General features: G+C 45.1%; 1 protein-coding gene across 7 annotated transcripts in view; it reads left to right on the top strand.

The window, feature by feature from the left end:
- Nucleotides 1-214: 214 nt before the first annotated feature.
- TRAF5 (TNF receptor associated factor 5) overlaps nucleotides 215-24,858 on the top strand; it is a 46,069-nt gene continuing 21,425 nt past the window's right edge. Inside the window, exons 1-2 of one of the 7 annotated variants that reach the window (XM_081297709.1) lie at nucleotides 215-966; nucleotides 20,117-20,194. In XM_081297709.1, the coding sequence (XP_081153835.1) occupies nucleotides 20,145-20,194 (50 nt within the window). In that variant the 5' untranslated portion in view covers nucleotides 215-966; nucleotides 20,117-20,144. The other 6 variants (XM_081297707.1, XM_081297708.1, XM_081297710.1 and 3 more) reach the window with 6 other exon arrangements.

Genomic DNA, 24,858 nt, shown 5'->3' with positions numbered 1-24,858 from the left:
TCCTACACAGCTCCTATACACAACTGCATGTCAAATCCCAAAGCAGATATAATTATCCCTATTAATTAATGAATAATTGAAACAGGTGGCTCAGCACCTTTCTCAAGTTTGTTTGAAAGTAGACGGGCTAGAATTGGAATGTTGATCCATTTCCTTTTATTGAATATAAATATTATTCAGAACACACACTCTTGGAGAGAACACTTTATAAGAAAAAAACCCTCTCTGAATTTAGGAGCCGAGAGAGACTTGGATTCAAGTTATAGTACTTGCCAAATGTCTGAGCATGCCACCTCATGTCACTTCTCTGGACCTCAGAGAGCTCATCTGTAGAATGACCAGGCCTACTTTACTAGATTGTTCTGAGGACAACATGCACAGTTTGGAAAGCCCTTGAAAGTTCTACAACTCTGAAGAGACTGCTAATGTTGGCCAACAGCAAGATGGTAAGGTTGGCGAATAACATCTACTCTAAAGGAATGTGGGGGGGGGGGGGGAAGAGATTTGAGCCAGACCTCAGACCTTGAGCTAATGGATCAACACGTGAAAGGACTGGCTGAACTTGGTGGTCCCAGGTGGACGAGCAAACCGTTCACAATTCGAATGCACGCGGAGGAAATTCAGAGATGACACATTTGTAGGCACTAATTTTCTTAACGTCCTGGGCGAAAGTCTCACCCTCCTGCCCAACACCTTCCAGCCCCTCCGCCCTGCCCTGGGCAGGCCCGAGCCCAGCCGGCCGAGACCTCTCCCTGGCCCCTCCCCGGCCCGCCCCCGGCCCCGCCCCAGCCCCGGGCCGCCGCTCCTTCCCCGCGGTCTCTGCTCTGGGGCCCCCGCCCAGGGCCGAGAGCCTGGCATCTCGGAGCAGCCCTGCTCCTGTAGACTGGCGTCGACCGAGCCCAGCGCGCCGAGCCACAAGAGGGTCCCAGCAGGTGGCCGCCTGTCAGCCTCTCGGCTGAAGCCTGGGTGAGGACACCGGGAGCGCCTTTCGGCTCGCCCCAGTTACTTTGAAACCGAAAACGTCGCTGCGGCTTCAGCTTGGTGCGGGGCCGCGGCGGCCGCTGGCCTGGCCGCCCTCTGGGCTGGTGTCGGGCCAGGCCGGGCCGGGATGGGACAGAGACGGTGGGGTCCGGGTCCTAGGCGCGGGAGGCCGGCGGGGCAAGTGGCCGAGTGGGTGCGGTGTGGAGCGAGTTTTCTTAGCAGGGGGGTGTGGCAAGGACAGAGACTGGGGGTTCCCGAGCTGGGGAGCTGTTCCAGAGTGGCTGAGGGCTGGAGAAGCCAGGTTCAGGTGGGGGTGCTCTGGCAGGGTGGGACTAGCAGGACTACCCCAGCCCCTCCACTCCCTTAGCCATCCCTCCACTTCTGCAAGACTTTCCGAGCTGAGTTCCCCTCCAGAGGGAACCGTTAATATTGCCATGAATGGAAACCTCCACCAGTTCCATTGCACAGCACCCCGCCTCCCCAGAAGGTGAGTTCTAAGCGGTCTTGAAGCAAAAAACCAAGGGTCCCGGCGGTGAAATGAGTTGTTCAGGGGCACCCAGACAAATTGTGAAATTACCAGGACGTGTCCTCCCTCCGCACCCCATCCCCGCCCGCCATTATGGCTCTGCAGGGTTTTGGCAGTTGTGAGAACTCTCGGTGAAGATCAGGGCCAAGCTCTTGCTGCTGGTCGCGCAGGGCCGCTCAGGTCTACTTTCTTTCTTTCTTTCTCGGCTGTTCTGCTCCCTCCAGTGGTTTCCATATTTGGCTATTTCAGATTTACTTTCGTGAGAACTCGGTTATCTCGCAGTTGACAGGCAGGACTGCCAGAGGCATGTTGAAGTTAGTGAAATGAGACGAGGCTCCCTCCCCTGGCTGCCCCCTGCAGCCCCACCCTCCACAGCTCTGGGCTCTGACCCACGTTCGGGAGAATGGAATCTAGTAAACCAGTTTAAGGCACTAAATCTTTATTGGGCACAGGTGCTGTGTGAGAACTGGACTAGGGCCAATGGATATGTTTCCTTTCTCCAGAGGTACATGAATTTTAAAGGGGTTTTAGAAGACATGAAATGCAAAGAGATTGGCTGAAATACTTCTGGGAATAAAATAGGTCTGGGTGTGTGTGAGAGAGATAATTTTAGACACCAAGAGGCTGGGCTAATGGGTTAAGACCTCTCAGGGCCCAGCATGGACTGCCTGCTCTGCTTTACACATACACAAAACCCAAGTCAGGAGCCTTAACATAATTGCTGGTTTGGATGAATATCTGCTGTCTGAACACTCCCACCTCCAACTCCCATCTGAAGAAGAGAGACAGAAATTGCTGCAGGAGAGATGAATGTGAGATGGAAGTGGGAAATGCCTGGCCTTTATAGAGGGTTTTTGTTCTTGTAACTCTAGGAATGGGTCAGCTCTTAGATCTCCATTTATCTCTCATTAGGTAAAAGGCAGGAAAAAGCCTCCTGTCAGAGCCAGCCTCTGGAGAGGAGAAATGAATGGGGAAGGTGACTGGCCTGGGGTATGTGGTAGGTGGGGGAAAGAATAGCAGGCAGCAAGCATCACCTGAGAACTATTGGATGTGGGTAGTAGGACAGTGGAATGAATATGGAAAAGAAGTGGGGGCCCAGCCATGGGAAATATTGTCGTGACTTGGGTGTTTCAGGGGAAATATTTGCAGAGTGGGGGAGCTAGATGCCTCTGAGTCATTCCCATTAGGCTAGCAATGGGAAAGGTGCCTCAGCACTTGAACAAATAAACCTTCTGTGATTATCTCTGCTTTACTAGAGAGGACCATGAAGAAAAAATAATAATTTCTTGTTGTAAAACTCATTCCTTTCCAAAGCATTTTTTCATTACCCTTGTCACTTTGTTCTTTTTTGTCCTCCATGACACCCTCATGAGTCAGGCCAGAGCAGGATTATTCTCCACACCTCCCAGATGGTGAGGGGGAAGCACTGAGTATAAATAACACTCAAGTGCTTCTGCTGGATTAGGCTGGGGGCTCTAAGGTCTGGTTCTACTGCTCCAGGACCCTCACCCTGGTTTCTCACAGAGCCTCACATCTGCCCATCTCCTCTTCATCTGAGGGGTCAGCAGGGGACCCAGAATCCTGGATGGTCTGTTCCCAGCAACATGAAGTAGATTTTGTTGGAGACTTCCAGAGTCATTACCCCAATAGATACTTCATAGTCAGTTCTGCCAGCCAGGTGAACTTGGGGCAAGACCTGTATCTGTTTTTGTGTGTCTGGCATAGAGTTTGCTGAATTGCACTGAATTCATTTAGGATGTGTCTCCCTTGGGCTGCAAGCTGAGAACATGTGAGAATATGGGTAGGGCTTGGGAGAAAGATCTTGAACTGCTAGTAAGACTTGCTTAGATCCCAGGAATCAGTGTAACACTGTACAGTTTACAAATAGCCCATATCATTAGATTAGCTCCTAGTTACTTCCCTGAGAGAAGGGAGAGGCAGGTGCTATTCCTTCCACTGTACCTAGTTGCAAGCTGGGGCTTAGAAGTCATATGAAAGATCTCGGGTATGAGCAGAACCCAAGTCTTCTGAATGAAATTCCTGTGCTCTTCCCATGGTACTTTGACTAAAGGAATCCAAGATTCTGGGCAGGAAGGAGGTGACAGAACCAGCAAGGCATTCATCAAAAATTGCCAGGTACCTTTGTCACTGGTGGGGGTCTTTAAGAGTTCATAGACCAGGGGGAAGGGGGTAGTGGCAGATTCAATCTCTGAAGAATTTTCTCTGCCTAGGTTGTGGCTTTCCCAGTGTGTCTCTGAGCAGAAGCTCTTGTCTTAGCAGAGCTCCAGCAGAGGAGTATCGGTGTGCATGTGTGTTGGAGGTGGGGGGGGGGGACACACTAGGACAGAAATGATCTCTAGGACTGGGGGCACCTGCTGCTACTGCTGCCAGGCTTGGACCAACATGAATTTGTTGCTTTGCTAAAAGAAAAGCTTTATTGGAGGGACCCATATGGCCTCTGGCAAGTCATGTCTTGTGAGGAAGTAGAGTGGAGGACCAGGAGACAAAAGTGAAAATACTCATTGGTCCAGAGAGAGGCACATTTTGCAAACAACGACAAGCACATTTTGCATATTGATGTTGGCAGGCAGGTGGTAGTGCTGTAGCAGAAGCAGTGTGCACCCCCATGGCTTGAACATGTGCAATGTACATCAGACATGCAGTTCCTGTGGACACCGTGTTAAATGGCTTAGCCCAGTGAGCATCCCTCCTGGGGTATTCTGAGGGGTATGTGCATGTGTGGTGGGGGTGCTACTCACTTTCAGCAGATCCCTGTGCCTCATTTCCTGACAACATGAGCTCTGTCATTTTCACTCCTCACCAATTCACAAAACCCCTGGAATCCCCCCCCCCCCCAGCCTTTTCTTTCTTCACCACAAAGGTGCTCTCTTCCCAACCAAACCAAGAGCAACTTCTCCACCTACACTCCTGAGTCACTCCTCCCTCAGAGTCAGGTTCCCTCCATTATTCCCTCCCCTCTCCACAGACTGCCTTCTGCTGTCTGCCTTTACTATTAAACAGGAAGGCCCTGTGTTTTCCAGCCCTTCTTCTCTCTCCTTCACCAATTAGTTTCTGAAAACAGTAGCTAGCACTTGCTCCCTCTTCCTCACTCAGCACCCAGCACCTGCCCTGCTGCTCGGATTGCCTTGTGAAGACTTCCAGGACCTGGTAATCTTCTGTCGCCAGCCTCTGCTGCAGCTGTCACCAGGCTGCTACTCCATCTCCACTGGTGTTTCCCAGCTTGACCTCGAACTTCTAGTTCTCCCTCCCTCCCTGAAAGTGTCGGTGTGGGGCCCAGATTGCATCCAAAGGTGAATTTCTATTCCCCAGGCCCCTCTTCTAGAGCACTTTGTTACTCTGAAGGCTTAACCCCACCCTTTTAAGGAAAGATTATTTCTCTCCCAGCTCTATTCTTGGCCACTTTGATTTGTGATATTTCAGTAGCCCCTTAGATACTTGTCATAAGCCACTTCTTCCTCTGCACCCTCCACAACTGTTGCAGAAGTCCTCTCTTTCCCAGTCAGTGCCCATCTAGTCTATTCCCAGATCAAGGCTCTCCAGCCTTTTTCCTGGATCTCTGAATTATCCATTCTCTCCTTTCCTGCCCCAGGCCATACATATTCTCTTTTCCACACTGTTGCAGAGGGTCTTCTTAATACATCACCTAGTCAACACTTACTGCTTTCAGTAATAGCAGAGTGGAAATAGTGTGGTCTTCGGAATCTGGCAGAGCAAGCTGCAGCTTTGAGGAAGAATAATACCTGGCAAGGAGCAAACACCAGGAAAGCAAATAAAACTGATTTGGGAAGCAAAATGGAGGCTCTGGCTTAATCACCATGATCAGAGCAGTTACTTCAGTGATATTCTACTGTGAAGTGAGAACAGGATGAGCTGTATTTGTTGCAAGCCCATTAGCCAGAGGCCTTTCTGTTCTCTCTTCTCTCTCTCTCTCTCTCTCTCTCTCTCTCTCTCTCTCTCTCAACCTCTCTCAACATATATTTATTTAGTTGATGATAGAACTTCATTTTTCATTTACTTATATGTGGTGCTGCAAATCGAACCCAGTGCCTTACACATTCTAGGCAAGTGCTCTATCACTGAGATACAACCCCAACCCCTCAGTTCTCTCTTACTAAGGCAGATGACTTAGAACAGCTAGGCTGAGTTCTGAGTCTTCCAACAGTGAGGCTCTTGATCCTGGAGGATAGAGGCTGGTGGGTGGGGTTAAGCTAAGCCAAAATCAGGAAGGTCCCTCCTGATGCTGTTAGGACTCTGAGAGAGAGGTTGGGCATGTGATTCAACCTAGGAAAACTTACCCTGCCTCCCAGTTTAACATAAAGCAAAGGATTAGATGCTAATCTAATGAAAGAAGTTATCTTTCACTAATCTAGTGAAAGAAGTTATCTAAAAATTGGGTGAGGTTGATTGTGGGGTTGGAGAACAGTAGACAGAATATGTCCATAAGGTCCATTCAGGAGGCCTCAGCTACCAACTGGATGCGGGGAGGAAAAAAGGCATCGCCAGGAATGATGCCGGTATTCTGGTGACTGCAGCAAGGCAGACAGTGAGTGTTCACCAAAAGGGAGCTCTGGAGAGAGAGCAGCCAGGGAATGTGGAAACTGGCTCACTTTTGGATGTGCTGGCTTTGGAGTGTCTGCAAGGCATTCACAAGGACAGATGGGGTTGGCAGGAACACGGACAGTCTATAGGCATAGGGGCTGTCTGGGATGGAGGAAGAGACAATTGGGAGTTGTTTGTTCATACATGGTTATAGACGCCAGCTCAGTTTGGTTTCAGTGAAGCTAGAGGGAAAGTATTTTCAAGTGTGAGAGTTGGATGTGGAGAGTTGGAGTTAACCATGTCACATGTTGCCTAGAGGTCAGACAAGGGGAAAACTGAAGATTGACCATTAATGTTAAAGACCCATAGTCACTGGGGGACATGGCGAGAGCCGTTTTGGGGATCAGTGAGGATGTGAGCAGGCTGGAGTGGCTGTTGATTGGGTGGAAGAGAGGCCCACTTGCATGGGGTATGAGGATGAGTCCAGAAATTTAGCTGTGAGATGGGAGCGAGCACAAGTTTTAGGGAAATCTGAGAGGGGGAATGTTTTGTTTTTCTTGAATCTTGGGAGACGGTGACTGTTTGATGCTGAAAGGAAGGAGAGGTGGGTGGTAAAGGAGGTGGAGGTGGATGAGAATCTACATCAAAGGATCCCTGGGAAGGGAGGAAGACAGGAGTCCAGGGCAGGTGCAGACCATCTGGCGAGATTAGCCTAACTCAGAAGTCACCTCTGCAAACGCCCTGGGAGGGAGAGAGCAGAGCAAGGCCCCCTGTATAGGGAGATATGCAGATCTGGTGGCAGGAAGTGGAGGTCGTTCTGGTCTGATGACTTCTAGTTTTTTTGGTGTGTGTTGTAGGAAATTAAGTTTCCTGGTGAGACTGGGGGGAGTGGTCAAGGTTTGTGGAGAAGAGATAAAGCTTTGAAATAAACAGTGAAAACACAAATGAGCTCAAATAAAAAACTAGCCTTGCACCTGTCGACATGATCCCAAAAAGGATTCTGGCAAATGGCATTTTAGATTTAGCCCCTGTGCAGTGCCTGGCACCTCAGTGAGGACACTATAAATGTCTGGTGAACTGAATTGTTGTCTATCCACCTACAGACATCCTTCTCAGCATTTCTCCCCTCCTTTCCAGGTAACTGGTGCCCTTAGGCCAGAGCTCTCCACTGTGGCTCCTAAGTGAGTGAGGAGCACTGCTCTAGCTTCACTCTCGACCATGTAGACCCTCTTTCTCCTTACCCTTCTACCCCACCCCAAGTCAGCCATCAGTAGTCAACCTTGCCCTCTCTAGCTGAAAATGGTAGAATTTGAGGACTTACAAACAGGTGGCATGTTCCATGGCAGAGAGGCTGTCTGCTTTCTGTGGAACACCACTAAGGCTCTTGGTCTTCAGGTCAGTATTTATTGAGCATCTGTCATATGCACCACTGTAAGGGTTGGAACCTCAGAAAGCAGAAGAAACAACCCCTGCCCTCTTGGAGCTTTTATTCTGCTAGGGGAAATCAGAGAGTAAAGGGGTAAACATAGAATATCAAAAGGTAATACGGGCTTCAGAAAAAAAAATACAACAGGGGTTGGGAGTGCCAGGGACATTGGGTTTCCATATAGGTTGGTTGGCAAAGGCCTCACTAATGAGGCAGCATTTGAGCAGATGCCTGAAGCAAAAGAACAAGTCCTTTGGGCATCAGGGTGAAGAATATTGTAGGATTAGCAAGCAGAAGGCAATTGTGCCATTAAGAAAAAGCAAGGTCAGTGTGACTGGAGTTAATGCAGCGGGGGGTGGGGGGAGATGGGGGAAGCAATTAAGAAATGAAGATGGAGCGAATGGAAGGCCACATCACAGTGGGCTCTGCCATCTGAGGACCCTGACTCCTAAGTGTGATGGTACCCTTTCAGAAAAGAAGTGACAGAGATGACTTCTATTTTTTAAAGAGCCACTCTGACTGCTCAGATGTGAATGGGCTATAAAGGAGCAAGGTAGAACAAGAGACCACCTAAAAAGATGAACGCTATAATTAGTGGAAAGATGGTAGCACCACTTAGACCAGGGTGGTTATTCTGAAATCAGTGAGAATTATTTAGATTGGGAATATATTGGGATGGAAGAGCTAGTAGGATCTGGCCTTGTGAAATGGAGAAAGGAACCAAGGATGACTCCCAAGATTTAGGCCCAAGCAACAGGGTGATTGGTGGTACCATTTCACTGAGATGGACCAAAGCTATAAGGGGAGCAGGTCGGGGGGATTGAATGTGTTAAGTTTGTGATGCCTTCTAAATGTGGGGGAATGGATGAGGCAGTTGGAATGATCTGAGGTTCAGCAGAGGGGTTTATATACATAGAAATTGGGGCATTGTATGCTATTGATGGTATGTAAGCTGGGATGGACTTGGCAAGAGAATGAGTGTAATTAGAAAACAAGAGGAAGTGCAGAACCTACTTGGAGCTCCCCAAGAAGGGGCCTAAGACTGCTACAGTAATCTAGTTGGTGTTCTTGCACTGTTGCACCCATAGAGTCTAGCCTGGGAACTTGCTAAAATATCACTCTTCTCATTGCTGCTGAGAAATCCTGATGCTGAAGTATATTAATTAGGGTAGGCTAAATTACTATGACAAATAGACCTCCTCAAAGTAGAGGTCTTGTCCTTTGGAATAAAGAATCCAAGCCAGCAATTTTATCATGCTTGGGGACAGATTTTTAGGCAGCACATGCTGGGACCTGACCACTCTGAGAACTGCTGCGTAGATATGATCCCCACCTATACTGAACACCCCTTGGGAATGAGAGCTGTCCAGCAACCCACTCCAGCTCCACCCATGATAGAATAAGGCATAGACCTATCTGCATGCAATAGGCACTGAGTAAATCTGGCTGGAATGGAAAAGTTGATATTACACAGTTATTAAGTGCTGATTTATGTGCCAGACACTATGTGCTACTAATTTATGTGCATTAGCATATTTAATTTTAGCTATAAGCCTTTGAGGCAAGTATGGTTTTTTGTCATATTTTCTATATGAGGACAAGGTGCCACAGGTCAGAGGAGGGCAGAAATCCCAACAGTCTGGCTCCAAAGCTGGTCTCTAGCCAGTAGGCTGTACCATCTTTCAAGACCACGTGGTGTTGGTTGGGATGGTGGAACATCTCCCAGCGTTAAGAGCACTGGATTTGGAGTCAGAAAGTTTATACAGGTTGAGCATCCCTAATTCAAAAATTCAAAATGCCCCCAAATCTGAAACTTTTCTATTGTCAACATGATGCCACCAGTGGACACTTGCACACCATGAAACTCTGTTTCATGCACAGAAGTATTAGAAACATTCTACTAATTACTCCCAGGCTGTGTGTATGAGATCTATAAGAAATAAAAATTAAATTTGTGTTTAGACTTGGGTCCTATCCCCAAGGTATCTTGTTATGTATGTGCAAATGTTAAAAAAAATTCAGAATACAAAACTCTTCTGATTCTGAGAATACTGGATAAGGAATACTAAGCCTATATTTTAAATTCCTGCTCCACCACTTAGCTGTATGATTGGAGGTAAACTGCTTAACAGCTTGGGGCCTAGATACTAGATTGGAAATGGGACAGTGAAAATATTGTCACAGGATTAGTGGAGGCCTGGGTGTGATATTATATGTAAAGTAAGCTGGCAACGGGTAGTAGGTGCAAAGCATCATCATCATCATCATCACCACCACCACCACCACCACCCCTTAAAAAATGAACTGTTGGGGGGCTGGGGCTGGGGCTCAGCGGTAGCATACTTGCCTGGCATGTGTGAAGCACTGGGTTCGATTCTCAGAACCACATATAAATAAATAAATATATTGGGATAGAAGAGTTTGTTGGATTTGGCCTTGTGAAGTGTAGAAAGGAACCAAGGATGACTCCAAGATTTAGGCAAAAGCAACAGGGTGATTGGTGGTACCATTTCACTGAGATGGACTAAAACTATAAGGGGAGCAGGTTGGGAGGGGATTGGATTTGTTAAGTTTGTGATGCCTAACTAAATGGGGGGGAATGGACTGGGCAGTTGGAATGAGTCTGGGGTTCAGAGGAGGGGTTCATATACATAGAAATCTATTAACAACAACAACAAAAAACTGAACTGTGGGGGCTGGGGTTAGAGCTCAGTTGTAGGACATTTGTTTGCCCAGCATTTGTGAGGCACTAGGTTCGATTCTCGGCACCACATATAAATAAATAAATGTCTATTGACAACTAAAAAAAAAATTAAAAATAAAACAAACAAACAAACGACCACCACAACAAAAATCTGTGGATCCCCTGCTATTACCTAAAAGAGCTTCCAGATAGCAAACCAGAATAGTTCTTTGGTACATTTTTATGTGTTGGTATTTCTGCATGATATTTGGTTTGATGAGTTTTGCTATGTTTGCTTGCTTGATTTTTTAAATGTGAAGTACTTGACTAACTTAAGTCCTTCCAGAGCTATGTGGCTAAATTGGGGAAAGAAAGAGCCCCTCCCCAAATTCTGCCTGTTTCTCTTGGGTCTCCTTTCTGGATTCTCCCTCTTCTGTGTTATCAAGCCATGAGTCTCAAAGGCCAATGTCTTCCCCTGAGGCTGGATTGAGAGGGACCCCCCTGGTTCTGTCTGCTTCTTCCATGATCCTGGGCCAGAGCTGGCCTCACTACCAGTTAGGAGGGGGTTGTCCTACCTCCCACACAACATCACCTCATGCTCTAGCCACAAACTTCCAGCTCTGGCAGTATAATGTTGTCAGTATGTCACATGTCTGTGACCAGATTTAGAGATATGTATCTCCACAGCTGACAAAGGCAGCTATAGGTGAGCATTTATAGGAAGGTGGGTCACAGCTAGAATGATGTTGACCTTTGGTGGCTAAGCATCACCAAGTGATCAAACCACTCCTTATCAACAGGGGATATGTTCCAAGACCCCCCCGTGATGAATGCCTGAAACCTCAGATGATAACATACCCTATTTATACATACATACCTACAGTAGGGTTTAATTTACAAATTAGTAACAATAACTAATTAAAGAGATTAGTTAGAGATTAGTAAGAGATTAGTAACAGTAACTAATAAAAATAGAATAATTAAAACAATATGCTACAATAAAATTGCCAGCATAACTCTTCTTGTTCCTTGGGGCCAGTATTAAATAAAATAATGTTTACTTGAACACAACACTATAAACTTGTGGGTTGATAGCCAGGATGGCTATCAAGTGGGGATGCTGGACAAAGAGATGGTTCATATCTCAGCATGGAGCGGGATAGTATGATATTGCATCAGACTATTCAAAATGGTGTGCAATTCCAAACTTACTATTAGTTTCTTTCTGGAATTTTTATTAGAATATTTCAGACCTTGGTTCATCCCAGGTAGCTGAAACCAAGAGAGCAAAACTGAGGATGGGGGGAGCTACTGTACTCATTAGCATATCGGTTCTGGAGCCTGTGTAGAGTGGTCTCAGGTCCTTTGCCTTCCTTCAGAGCACCTTTCTTAGGCCATGGAGGGTGGAGTTATACCCAGTCCTTACTTCAAAATACTTCTGAATTCACCCTAAATCTAAAGTGTTGTTTATTTGGCTATGTATCCAAGCTCCCATGTCCACAGGACCATTGGAATCCCATTCAGTTTCCTAGTGTGTGCTCAGTGTGCCTATGTGAGCAAGTAGGTAATTAGGAAGGGAGAATGGAAGAAAAAATTGGGCCTGAGATGGTAGTCCCATAACTCCTCCAAGTGAGGATTTGCCTACATTCAGAAATACAGTCCAGCTGGGGAGGAGGGATCCTTTTTAATAAGAAGTGGAATCTGTGGCAAGAACCAAGGTCAGAGGGCTAACCCAGCCTGGGGAGCCCCACAAAGGGTAGGGTGCTGACAAAGAGCCTCCTAGTGGTGTGGTCCAGGCTGGGAAGAGAACCAAAAGTACAGTGTCCCCAGGGCCAACAGATCAGGGGGTTTCAAGAAGGAAGTGCCAAATGCCACATAAAGGGCAGGAGGACAGTGATTTAGAAGAGACTGTTTGGCAAATCCAATTATGTGATTATAGTTTAGATCATCAAATTAGCATAATGTGTTTTTCCATACTAGGACGGTTACGTATACCCCTCACCCTCATGATTTGGGCCCCCTCAGCCTATTCAAGGGTACAGATGAACTCAGGAGGGTAGGGAACACCACAGGAAAGTGCTGGTGAGGTCTAATGAAGGACAAGAGTCTTTGGCCACTATCTGGAGCCGCCGGGAGTGGGAAGGTGTTTGGCTGGAGCTATGACTGGGCTTGAGATGGTGAGTGAACTGGGCTCCAGAGAATGAGAAACCTGAGCCCATCAAACTGCATTTCTGTTTCCTTCCCTGCCTCTGCAGGTGGTAGGGACTCAGCAAAGGAACTATTTGCACAAAGTGGTTGGCTAAATGAACAAATGTAACCATGAATTCAAAATACTGCATTGGGTGAAAAGTGATCAGAAAAAATGGAGGATAAAATAGAGAAATGAGAAAAATGACAACAGAAGACAGTTCTAGGTAGAAAGAAAGCAGTCAGCTTAGTTAAGAGTGACAGAGGAGAGGGAGCAGCCCTGTTGTATGTTTGGGGTCAGTAGTAGTGACTAATGAAAAAGCTCATGATGTGGGGAAAAAACATGGAAATAGGTACAGTTTGGTGAGTAAATATGAATGTCAGCCAACAGTGTGCCGTGCTAAGCAGCCAAAAGGTTGCAATTATGACCTTGAGCCTTAATAGATGTACTACTGACTGGGAGTGGGGAGACAAAGAGAGGGAGTAGGGAGTGGCCTGACAGGACTTCACTGTGGTCAGATCACGTTGACCCATCACATTTCCTTCTGGGCCCAGACAAGGGGATAGGGATGCATAAAAAGCAGTGTCCATTCCCAGCAAACTGATGGATGGAGAGACAAGCATAAAAAGAACATGGGAAGGCAGTGGGCTTGCTAGGCTTAGGCAGGACCTCTTACTCAAACAGGTCTTCAGGAAGAGGGATTAGGCTTTCTCCCAGGGGTCCTCACCTTTCCTATCTCACTGGACAGCAGCACCCAGGTCCAGGTATGAAGTCCCAAATCTTGAATGTTAGTCTTGGTTCCTTCTGGGCTTTCCAGCGTCACTTTCAATCTCCTGTGAAAACATCCCGAATCTCTCCCTCTCCCCACCCTTCTTGGACCCACACCATCTCCTTCCCCTGGATGGTGTTCAGTTTCTTAACTTCCCTTGCTGTCCCTGATCCTCCATTCTCCATTTAGCATTTGGAATGGTCTTCAAATTCCAGAACAAGTACTGCCAGTGGCTGCCTAAGGTGCTCATGTGGCTTCCTGTTGCTCTGTTCTTAGGATAAGCCCAACTCCTTCCCTCGTCCACCTGTCCCTGTGGGTGCTGGCTCCTGCTTGCTCCTACTATGCTTCTCCTCCAGGACACTTAGGCAGCACTGCTTCCCTTCTGTTTCTCTGACGTGGCCAGTCCTTGCCAGCACTGACCTTTGCCCTCACTGGCCCTCCCTCCTTTCCTCATACCTGCTGCTCAGGTATCACCTCCTCCATGAGGTTTTCAGTCTAAAGTGGATGCTTCTAGCTCAACATCTTGTTTATTTTTTTTTCAAAGACCTTATCATATCCTGTGATTGCCAACTTTGTTTGTTTTCCCTTTGTCACTTCCATTAGATTGTAAATGCCATGGACCATCTTTCTTATCCACCCTTGGCCCTGAGCCCTGACATGTCAGGCAGCCGGTTATCCTCAGAGTGTATGATGATGATGGAGGCTTAGAGGAAAATGCTTAATAATTATAATAGCGTTTTGTGCAGCACCATTACAAGTGCTTAATGCCCATGGGGGTCTACAAACTTTTTCTGTAAGAAACCAGATTATGACTATTTTAGGCTTTGTAGGCTATATGGTCTGTGATGCAACTACTTAGCACTGCTGTGGTAGTGCACAGACAACCATAGGCAATAGAACAAATGAATGTTCCTGTGTGCCAATGAAACTTAGTTTACAAAAGCAAGTAGCAGCCTCACTGAGCACACCTGTAATCTCGGGAGGGTGAGGCAGGAGGATCCCAAGTCCAAAGCCAACCTCACCAAATTAGTGAGGTCCTAAGCAACTTGGCAAGATCCTATCTCAAAATAAAAAATTTTAAAAAAGGGCTGGGCATGAAGCTTCGTGGCTAAGCACCCCTGGGTTCAATCACTGGTATCAAAAAAAAAAAAAAAAAGTATCAGACCAGCCATCCCCTGATGCATAGTATTAACTTAGTTAATCTTCAAAAGTTCTATGAGGTAACTACTATTATCACTACCACCATTTTCAGATGAAGAAACCAAGAGTCTTAGACACTAAATAACTTGACTTCAAGCAAGAGAGGTGAAACCAGAGTTTGGACCCACATTACTGCACTTCAGAGCCCCTGGTGGTACCTACCAGATGCTGCCTCTCAGTGGGCCCTGGAGAAAAAGGGAGGAACCCCAGCTCCTGCTTATCCCAAGGGCCTCACTGCTTCCTGGCAGGAAGAACTCTCCGGTGTTCAGTATTCTCATTCAGTAATTAGGAAATGATGCTAATATGTGTGTCATAGTGTTGTCAGGGTTAAAATGGTTTAAACAGGTAAATTAGCTGGCTCCATGCCTGGACACAGCCCTAATAAGGATAATCCTAACCCAGGATTGATTCTAGTCTTGGGTTCCATAAACATCTTTCCATATCATCCCCTTGTCCTCTCCTCAACCAGAACAGTCCTGGATTCTCTTCATGGCCCTGCATACAGCAACCCTCCTGCACCGTGGCCTTGTCCATTAGCCCCAGCTTCCTTATTGATCAAGCACTTGAGTGCTTGGCCAGGCATGGTAGGTCTGAGGGTCAGGAGATTAATGGGGATGGCCATCCCCTCGGGCAGCCTCCTGAGGGGTTGCTGGATAACAGCAGGTCATTGGAGATTCACAGAATCAGAAATGAGGAAGGGTCCTAAAGTAGTACTAGAGTCAAATAAGCCTTACTGGGGGGAAGCTTTGTATGACCAAATCACACAAAGTATGATGCTTGCTCCCTTTTTTTTCCTCTTGGTTTAAATAGAGCAAATTTGAAAGTTCTCCTAATTCCCTAAAAGTAGCTCAGATAGACTCTGGATGGTTCTGAGTGGCTTCCCTTCGGTGAGACTGACCTAAGGCATCCTCAGGATATGCGTGGGTGTGTCAGCAGCAGCAGAGATGCCTTTTAGCCATTGCACACTTTTCTGTTCACCAATATTATATGTCGTGCTGCCAGGAAAATGAGGAAGCAGAGATTTCCTGACAACTTGGACAGAATCACACTTCTCTTCTAAGGAATTATGGTCAGAACTACATCACTCTTCATCCTGGTTCACCAACCTATCATCATATCTCTTCTGGCTACTATGGTGTTACCTGGTCTGGCCTTGGTCGCCCTCCCTTGATAGGTCCCATGGAAGAGGGCTTCATTGCTTCTGCCTTTCACCAAGGTCCTTCCTCTTTTTCTAACCTGTCTGGTTAAATATCAATAAAACCAGTTTCTCCCATAGGTCACATAGAGGGTTTTTTGGGTTGTTTTTAAGGTTAGGGTTGGAGGAGAGCCCTGGAAGTTCTTTGGCGTGGCTGCTTCTTCACAGTCTTAGATTGTGGGCTGGGCTGTCACAGACAGATTGTTTCAGTTCTCTCTTGTGCCATGGAAATAACATAGAGAAAAAGAGCTTTTCTTCACCCCCCCCCTTTTTTTTTAACATTCATGGAAGGAAATCATCTTCTTGAGAAAGCATATCACTGAATTCAAGGCCAGGTGCAATCTTGAACAGGGAGTTGCTGGCCTCCTAGCTGGTGAGCTTCTGGCATCAAAGCCAGGGCTACTGTCTTCTAGAATACCCAGGGCACAGCTTCCAGAGCCTCCTTGGGTTACTTTATCTAGAAACTTTTCCTAATTACTAGTCACAGTTTCTCCTTCTTTGAGCCCAGGGTCCTTCAATGGGCCTTAGGAAGGTTTGGAGAATAACATATTTGCATCCCCCTCATACTGCTGAATGTGAGTATTAGGAAGTTGGCTGCAAATACTCCTGGCAAGGCCTGAGAAGAACTGAGAAATGGACAGTTTGCAGTTGAGCAGCCCATCTATGACTAGGCAGATTTCACTGGTCAGTGTGGTGTTGCTTCCCAACTGTCCATGGCTTGAAGTCTATCCTGCAGCACTGAGCCAGCCTTTGTATTCCCACTTCATCACCCAGTTCTACAGCTGTAACCTCCCAAAGAAAGTGGTGTCTCTTGGCTCTTCAGCTTATTAGCCTCCCTTGCAGAGGAGCCTTGGAGAAAGGCCAGGGGCTTCTCCTATATCCTCAAGATCCTCCCAGGAACCACCACAGTACTTAACAGCAGCCCTTGACCCTGTGTGTTCTTGTCTAATCTAGTCACTAATAGCTTGAATCTTGGGCCTGGAAACAAGTCACAAAAGAGTCACAGAAGGCTAAAGGGGATATTCTTTGGGGAAAGCAGCACCAATTAAATCATACATGGGGTGTGACACAGAGGCTGTGCCCCAGCAATGTGTGTGCACAAGAGGGTTAAGGCTTTTATACTCACTTCAAAGAGTTTTCCAATGTGTTCTCTTGGCTTATCTTTCCATATCTTCCTGGCATAGACTAAACCTATTACATCAAACATCCCCACTAAATAAGAAAAGTATTTGTAAAGTAAAAAAAATTTTAATTCCCCAGACACATTTTTAAAATTTTTTTAAGTTGACAAATTCTGCATCTTTAATGAGAATTCCTGGTATTCTTAGATCTAACACACTGTGTTTTTTTTAAATTGAGGTAAAAGCCACACAACATAAAAGTAGCCATTTATAAGCATATAATTCAGTGATATGCAGTATATTCACAATATTATATGACCCTTGGGCGGGTTTTAAATTACTTGTATCACAAAGAAAACATGGCCATTCCTAGGAATAATGAAAATAAATGATAGTTTATATAATATGATAAATCATATGATTTTGACTAATCATATAATTTATTCCAATAGAAGAGATGTGAGAGGTCAGCAGGTCTCACTAACCCCACTCTCCCAAGACTGTCCCAAAGGCATCCTGACCTTACAAAGCCTCTACCCACACCCTCGCCTTCCCTCTCCATCCTCTCTTCCTGGTGCCAGTCCTTCCCTGGAGTCTCAGTCTCATCTCCAGTCTCCTTTCCCTCAGCCCTCTTAGCCAACTCACTTCTACACCTATGCATGTGACCTCACAAAGTGCTCCACAGACATGGGTCATTGCTTTGGGTCCGGCCGTCCTCACCTTCCTTTGCTCCCTTGTAGTCTCTTTCCATAAATTCCCAGCTGGGCTGTCTTCCACACTTATAATCCCTAAAAAGATCAAAATCATGGGGTGAAGTGTGCAGTTACAGGCTATGGTATTCATTCGGGGATCTTCACCATGTGCTCCTCCCACCTCTCCCAACTAATGTCTCACAGATCTTTCTAGGTATTTCTAAAAGCTAGTTAAGTTGTATAGGAGTCAGGCATAGGCCCTGGAAAAGCTGGGAAGCCAAAAAGGAGATTTGGAGGGAGGCATTCATACTCCTCCAGGGCTGAAGGCACTAGGGAGGGGACCCAGGAGCTGGGGATCATGCTGGGTCAGCCTGGTGGGAATTAGTCCATAAAGAGGGGTCTTTGGGCAGTGGGGTCTTAGAGCCATGGAAGAGACCCAGTCATGTTGAGATGCTGTCCAGCACTGGGAGACTGGGAAGAAATCCTCTGGCTTCTCCTCTCCTCCCACTTCCATCTCCTGCCACTGCCTTTCATTGACTGAAACCAGCCAGAAGCCAGGGAGTCCAGAAAGCAGAGTTTGTGGGGGTAAGCCTCACCCCACCTCATGATGCAGACCCTTGCAGAACAAAAGTAGTGAGTAAGCAAGCCAGCAAGTGACCACAGTGTTCCTTTACTTCCACTACAGTGACAGTTAATTACTAACCATTCTAAGAGCTTTTATGATACCCTCTGGGAAATTATTTTATGACTTTCATCTAGAAAACGCCTCCTTTTTGGGGACCAGCTGAAATGCTTTCTTCTCAGTGAAATCAACATGGACACACCTCAAAAAATGTTAGCTACCCCTCATCTGGGCTTCCACAGTTCTTTGTCTAAATCTCTTGGTGGCACTTGCCACCAGAATATTACAATTTATCATTTCTATGTCTGATTTCTTCTGCCTTTGGAGGGCCGCAGGTGTGGTCACAATGTCACATGCTTCTGCATTCTTAAGATCTAGTGCAGGATGCAGTCACTACAACTGCATCGGTGCCAGGAACATACGGACCAGCAGGCTGTGGAGGGTTCTTGCCCAAGATTCCACAGCTGGTGAGTGGCTGAGCATGTGGTGGGACTGTCTGTCCACAATCTCTTACCCAGGAGACTTGGTCATGTGTCCTTTTTACTCTGGGATATGCTTTGTTGTAATCAGAACTACCCAAGAATCAGCACTTTAAAACCCTGGAGACACAATTCCTGGGCTTATATCCTAGGAACTGTAATGTGGTGTGTAAAAATTTCCAGACCTCCATGAATCCAAAGAGGGTGTCAGGAATCTCTACAGGTGGTGTGGACAGACAGACAAGAACTGACCTTTCTTCATTAAACCTCGAGACTAAATTAACATATGGCCTTTTTGTTGTAGCTAAAGGCTCAATGCGTGCTGTTTCTGTATGTGAAACTACTTATTATATGTTCCTCAGAAACAAATAAGTCAGAAGGAATGTATTAGTAAAGAATTTAAATTGCGACATGCACATCTGTTCTTGGAATTCTCAAAAAAAAAATATTCTCCTGGAAAAGATGCATCCATTTGTTAAAAATCAAAAATGGTATTTAAAAGAAACTCTGTGGTTCTTAGGGAGCAGAGAGGTGAGATTTTTCTTTTGTCTTTCTTGACCTGAGCTAATAACTCCTCAGCAGGAGGAGCACACTGTACACTCCGTCACCCACAGGAATCAGGTACTGTTGACTACAGAAAGACGATGTGCAAGTTCTATTATTAGTGGCTTTGATGATTTCTTCCTTTTTTGTAAGAACTGAGCTTCTTTGCTGTTCCTGTTACATAAGCTATTATACACAGAGGGGAAAGGCTTTAATAAAGCGGGGTGCTGACTCATTCCTACAAAACAGCTGCCTGGGAATAACAGAGGACCAGCTGGAGTGCCTCATTAACTAGAGAACTATATATGTTAGGCAAAGAGCAGCCTTTTTAGTTCTGTTGTTAGGCTCTCATGTGGGTGGAGACCTGAGGAAACTTCAGAGGAAGGAGCAGGACCCCACCCTGCGAGATACCACAGCTCCCTTTGCCATGCAACAACATCAGAAGTCCCTACCTTACAGTTAAATGTAAGCGTTGGGTTTTTTATGTGTGTAATGAGATAAAAACTCAATTTCATATAAACAGATATTGAACAAGACAGATAAGGGCAGTGAACGAGGTCAGTGGATGGCTTGGGCTTGCTGAATAGGTCTGGGAAATGTACATATGGGTGGGGAGAAGAAGGGCCAGGCATTAGTCCTCGGGCCTCTACAGGCTGTTGAGCAGCACCAAGGAGACTGTCTGTGAGGGTCAGCTAGGGCTGGACCAGCAATTGTGAAAGTGGCAAGATACGAACCTACACAATAGCCTACTAGAGCAGTGGGTCCCAAAGTGTGCTTCAGGGTCCCTAAAGTGCCAGAGCAGCTCCCACGAGAAAAGCATGCACAAGATCTTGCTAACCGCGGGCAAGTTCAGGAAAAAAACAGTTGTGTGCACCTCTTTCCAGCTGGTGCCCATGGACCTCCTGCATTGGTGGCTTGAAACCAGCCATGGAGGGAGTATTTATAGCCACAGAAGTTGGCAAATGCTATAGACTGGAGCTTTTCCTCCAGGAGAGCATATTGTTAAACATTTACAAGCACATCCCTGATTGGATTGCCTGACACCCGTTCAGAGGGTCTGTACTGTCAGAACTATTTTCATAATACTAAAACATCCTTCACCACTTTCGCTCTTCTTTCCCAAATGTTCAGAGTTGCTTTCCAGACGCTGTGACATGTGATGCTGCAGATCAAATGTAGGAGCAGATGCCAGAATTCAGCTGTCTTCTTGTAAGCCAGATAGTAAAGAGATGTGCAAAAACAGTGCCATTCTTTTTACTGATTTTGTGTGTGTGGGGGGGGGGATTTTTTTTTTCTCAAAGATATTATTTATATTAAACATATGATTGGCTTATTATGTTAAAGTGAATCAATAAAGAAATAGTGTTAAGTTTATCACTTTAAATCTCAAATACAGTAAATATTGATAGATAAAATTCACATGAACAAAATACCTTAGGAGTCTTCATTTTAAAAAAATAGATTTATTTTAGAGCAACGTTCGATTCACAGCAAAACTGAGAGGAAGTTTAGCATATCGATTTTTTTCTTTCCTGGATTGTGCCTTTGGTGTTATATCAAAAAGTCATTGCCAAACCCAAGAACTAGATTTTTTCTCCTACACTGTCTTCTAGGAATTTTATAGTTTTTAATTTTATATTTGTATCTGTGATCCATTATAATTTAAATTTTGGGATGTGTGTAAGATCTGTGTCTAGGCTCATTTTTTTTTTTTTCAAATGTGATGTCCCATTGTTCCGGCACCATTTGGCTTTGCATCATTGAACAGTACTACCTTGTCAAAGGTCAGTTAGCTGTATTGATGTGGGCCTATTTCTGGGCTCTCTGTCCTTCCACGAGTCTGTTTATCTGTTCTTCCCACACTAACACTGTTGTTGATTACTGTAGTAAGTGTTGAAGTTGAGTGGTGTCAGTCCTCCAACGTTGTTCTTCTCCTTCAATATTTCGTTAGCTATCCTGGGTCTTTGTGTCCTGAATTTTTAAGGGTATCATCTAGTTTGTTTGTATTGTTAGAATAAAATTTACGGGTTACTAAAGAGCAGCAATTTATCTCACAGTTCTGGAGGCTGGGAAGTTCAAGGCGCTGGCAGGTTCAGTGTTTGGTGAGGGCTATTCTGTTTCTAAGGTGGCACATTTTTGCTGTGTCCTCACATGACAGGAGAATAGAAGGGCAAAATGTCTTTCTAATTCCTTCCAGCCCCTTTATAAGGTTGCTAATCCCATTCATGAGGGTGCTACCCTCATGATGTAATCACTTTCTAAAAGCCCCACCTCTTAGTATTATCACATTGGATCTTAAGTTCCAACATAGGAATTTGGGGGGCACATTTATGGTCAAACCATACTAAATGTGAAAGGGGAGGAGTCCTGAGACCACAAAGTTTGAGAACTGCTGTTGTAGAGAAAGATGGACATATAGATGAGTGCAACAGACTCTTGTGCTGGGAAAGAAGACAGAATGTAGTGGAGGAAAACTGAACTGAGTTTTGTACATTTCCCTGCTTGTTCTAGAGACTGAATGAGTCTGTTAACTTTAGGGTGCATCTCCAAGATTCCATATTTAGATGCTGTGTGACACAGGCATGATCTTTGTCTTAGAAGAGAATCCCAGAGGGTCATAGTACATGATCTAAGGGTGTAGGATGTGAAATGTCATCCTTCCTTGAGACTAGAGACCACAGGGCAGGTTAAGGCAGTGGGAGATTCGTTCTTGCAGTTTTCTGAGAGAAAGGTGGCTTTTTGGTTATTAGGGTTGTGCATGAAAATCATGCAAAGAGGCATACCTCTTCATCTTCAGAATTAAAACTTTGTTAAGTACCAAGAACAAACCACGTTAAAAGGGGAATAATAACACTCACCTCTCACCTGTCAAGATTTACAGGAAACACATGCTAAAGGGAAGAGGTGGGGTAGGTTCTGGTCTCAAACATCAGGATTAAAAAAAAAGTCCCCTGGTCTGCCAGAATCCTCCAAGGACAAAGCTTATTTGCCTAAAGAGGCCAGTTGTTTACTCTGCTCCTTTCTCCCCAGCCACACTCCAGATTTCCACCACTCTGGCAGGGAGAGAAGCCAGACAGGTTACATAGGAAAGAAAGGCAAGCAGATGACCCAAGCAGAGCTGGGTGGCAAACGGGGCTGTGTGTCTCTCCCCTGGCTTGTTGGAGCTTGCAGCTGCTCCCAGGCCCAGCAGAGTCATAAAGATCTCCAGAGCAGCCAAACCAAGCAAGTCTGCAGGTCAGGCCTTCCTGACCCTGGCCATGTGGAGGGGTAGTATCTCCAGTAACCACTCCAAAAGGCCTCCCATCTTTTAACCTTTAGCCAGATTCTGAAAGCACATTTCTGCACGGTGCCCCAAAGTAACCTCTGCTGGCAAGGCTAGAATATTCTCAATTGGGAACAACTAGTATGTTCCCAAGGTCCTAAAATGTTCAGAAATCTGATGGTGTGTGTGTGTGTGTGTGTGTGTGTGTGTGTGTGTGTGTGTGTGTGTATGTGTTATTTTGCAGAGGGAAGATCTAAAGTTTACATGACATTTTCAAAGAGGGGGGCATCTTGCACACACACACACACAAAATGTTAAAAATGGCTACATTAAAGACCAGTACTAATGAGGTTGCACTATTGAGGGTTTTTCAATGTTTTGTAGAATTAAAAATATTATTTCAGTGAATAGCTGACTTGTTCTCCACACCAGGCATAATGCTAGATATGGGAATACAATAAGGCGCAAGACCAGATGTAAACTGTGTGTCACTGAGGGACATAAACATAAATCAAAAAATTGCACCAATGCTGTCTAATGTCAGACCAAGTGTTGCACTGGAGGAGCAGAACCGGGTTCTACAAGTGATGTGATTTAGTGGATGTTTAGCTTTTGTTTTCTATATTTATTTATTTTTTAATTGATAATGCATTCATTTTTAAATGAATGTAGTGATTTTCATGATGTAGTGAAAAATCTTGTTCCTCATCTATTCATATTCCCAACCCCCTCTGAAGTCCACATACATGTTTTACAAACTGGTCATAGACCAGGAGGAGAAGAGAAAGCTTAACCTGAATATATGACTCTTGAAAGTCACAACTGGAGTATAAGTTCATCAAGTGAAGAAGACTGGAAAGAGACAAAGATGTTCCAGACACAGGCAACAGTCTTGCAAAGGCCCTGTGAAGTGTATTAAAAGAACCAAAAGAATGCATACATGGAAGGAGTGCTGAAAGCAAGGGCGAGAGAGACCAGGATGCCACTAGGTGGAAAGGATACAGCCTTGTAGCCTGTTCAGCACTATAGACTTTCCCTCAGAGATTGGGGAAGCCCCTGAGAGATGAAGGGCGATAACTTTAAATCATACTTGAATTTTGAAAATAATTACTCTGGCTAGGTAGCATGGAAAATGACTTGGAGGAGGAAGCAGTTAATGGTTTCCTTTTTCATTCAGGTGAGAAATGATGCAACTTGGCACCGGTCTTGGTTGGGTTGCTGACTCTGACAAGGTACCATAGACTGGAGAGCTTATCAACAACAGAAATTTCACTCTCATGGTTCTGGGTATTCTAAGTCTGAGATGAAGGTACCAGTATGGTTGGGTTCTGATGAGGACCCTCTCTTGCAGTTTGCAGATTTATTGTTTGCAGCAAGAGGGTGAAGCAGCTTTTCATTTATTTATTTTTCCACATATTTACTGATGTGTTATAATTGTACATAATGATGGGATTTGTCGTTAGATACTCATACTTGCACACAATGTAACTTCCCTCCTCCCTGCCTGTCTCCCACCCTTTGGTTCCTTTCTTCTATTGATCTCCCTTTGATCCACCCCATCTTTCTTTTCCTTTTCCTCTCTAGCTTCCGTATATGAGAGAAAACACAACCCTTGACCTTCTGAGTTGGACTTATTTGACATAACATGACATTCTCTAGTTCCATGCATTTTCTTGCAAATGACATAATTTCATTTTTCTTTATGGCTAAATAAAACTCCATTGTGTATATATACCACATTTGCTTCATTTGATGGATAACTAAACTGGTTCCATGGTTAGGTCATGGTGAATTGTGCTGCTGCAAACGTGGGTATGCATGTATCACTGTAGTATGAAGACTTTAATTCTTTAGGATAAATACTGAGGAATGATACAGTGGGTCATATGTTGGCTCCATCCCTTGTCTTTTGTGGATCCTTCATACTGATTTCCATAGTGTTTGTACTAATTTATAATCCCAACAGTATAAAAATTTCTTTTTTCTCTACACCCTCTCCAGCATTTATTATTATTTGTCTTCTTGATGACTGCCATTCTGACTAGTGTGAGATGAAATCTCAGTTTAGTTTTGATTTACATTTGCCTAATTGCTAAAGATGTTGAACATGTTTTTTGTTGTTGTTGTTGTTATTGTTGGCCATTTGTATTTCTTCTTTTGAAAAGTGTCTGTTTAATTCATTTATCTGGCCTCTTTTATAAGGTCACTATTCATGCTCTACCCTCTTGACCTAATTACCTTCCTCAGCCTACACTTTCTAATTGCATCACCTCATGGGTAAGGATTTCACCATGAATTTTGGGGGCCAGGGGGAGACAAAAATTCAGTCTGTTAAGATAGAGGAGTGGGAAGAAAGTGCGTGTGAGGGAGCGAGGGGAGATCAAGATTGATGGTAAGAAATGTATTTGTGTATAAGACATTTGCTTCTGGAATTTTTTTTTTAACAAAACATCTGTTTCAATTCTCTCATTTTTGGAAGAAAAACCCATAATAGTTTGCTTATAATGTACTTAACTCCTGGCAATATTTTATCCAAACATGTGGCCAAACTGACATGACGATGTAGCATCCTATAGAAGGTTAATGAACAAAGAGCTAAAGTTTCAGAGAA

This window comes from Spermophilus citellus (genome assembly GCF_964194105.1).
Source record: "Spermophilus citellus genome assembly, chromosome: 6".
Lineage (NCBI taxonomy): Eukaryota > Metazoa > Chordata > Mammalia > Rodentia > Sciuridae > Spermophilus > Spermophilus citellus.
Note: the sequence above shows the minus strand (reverse complement) of the source record. Positions and strands in the feature narration are given on the sequence as shown.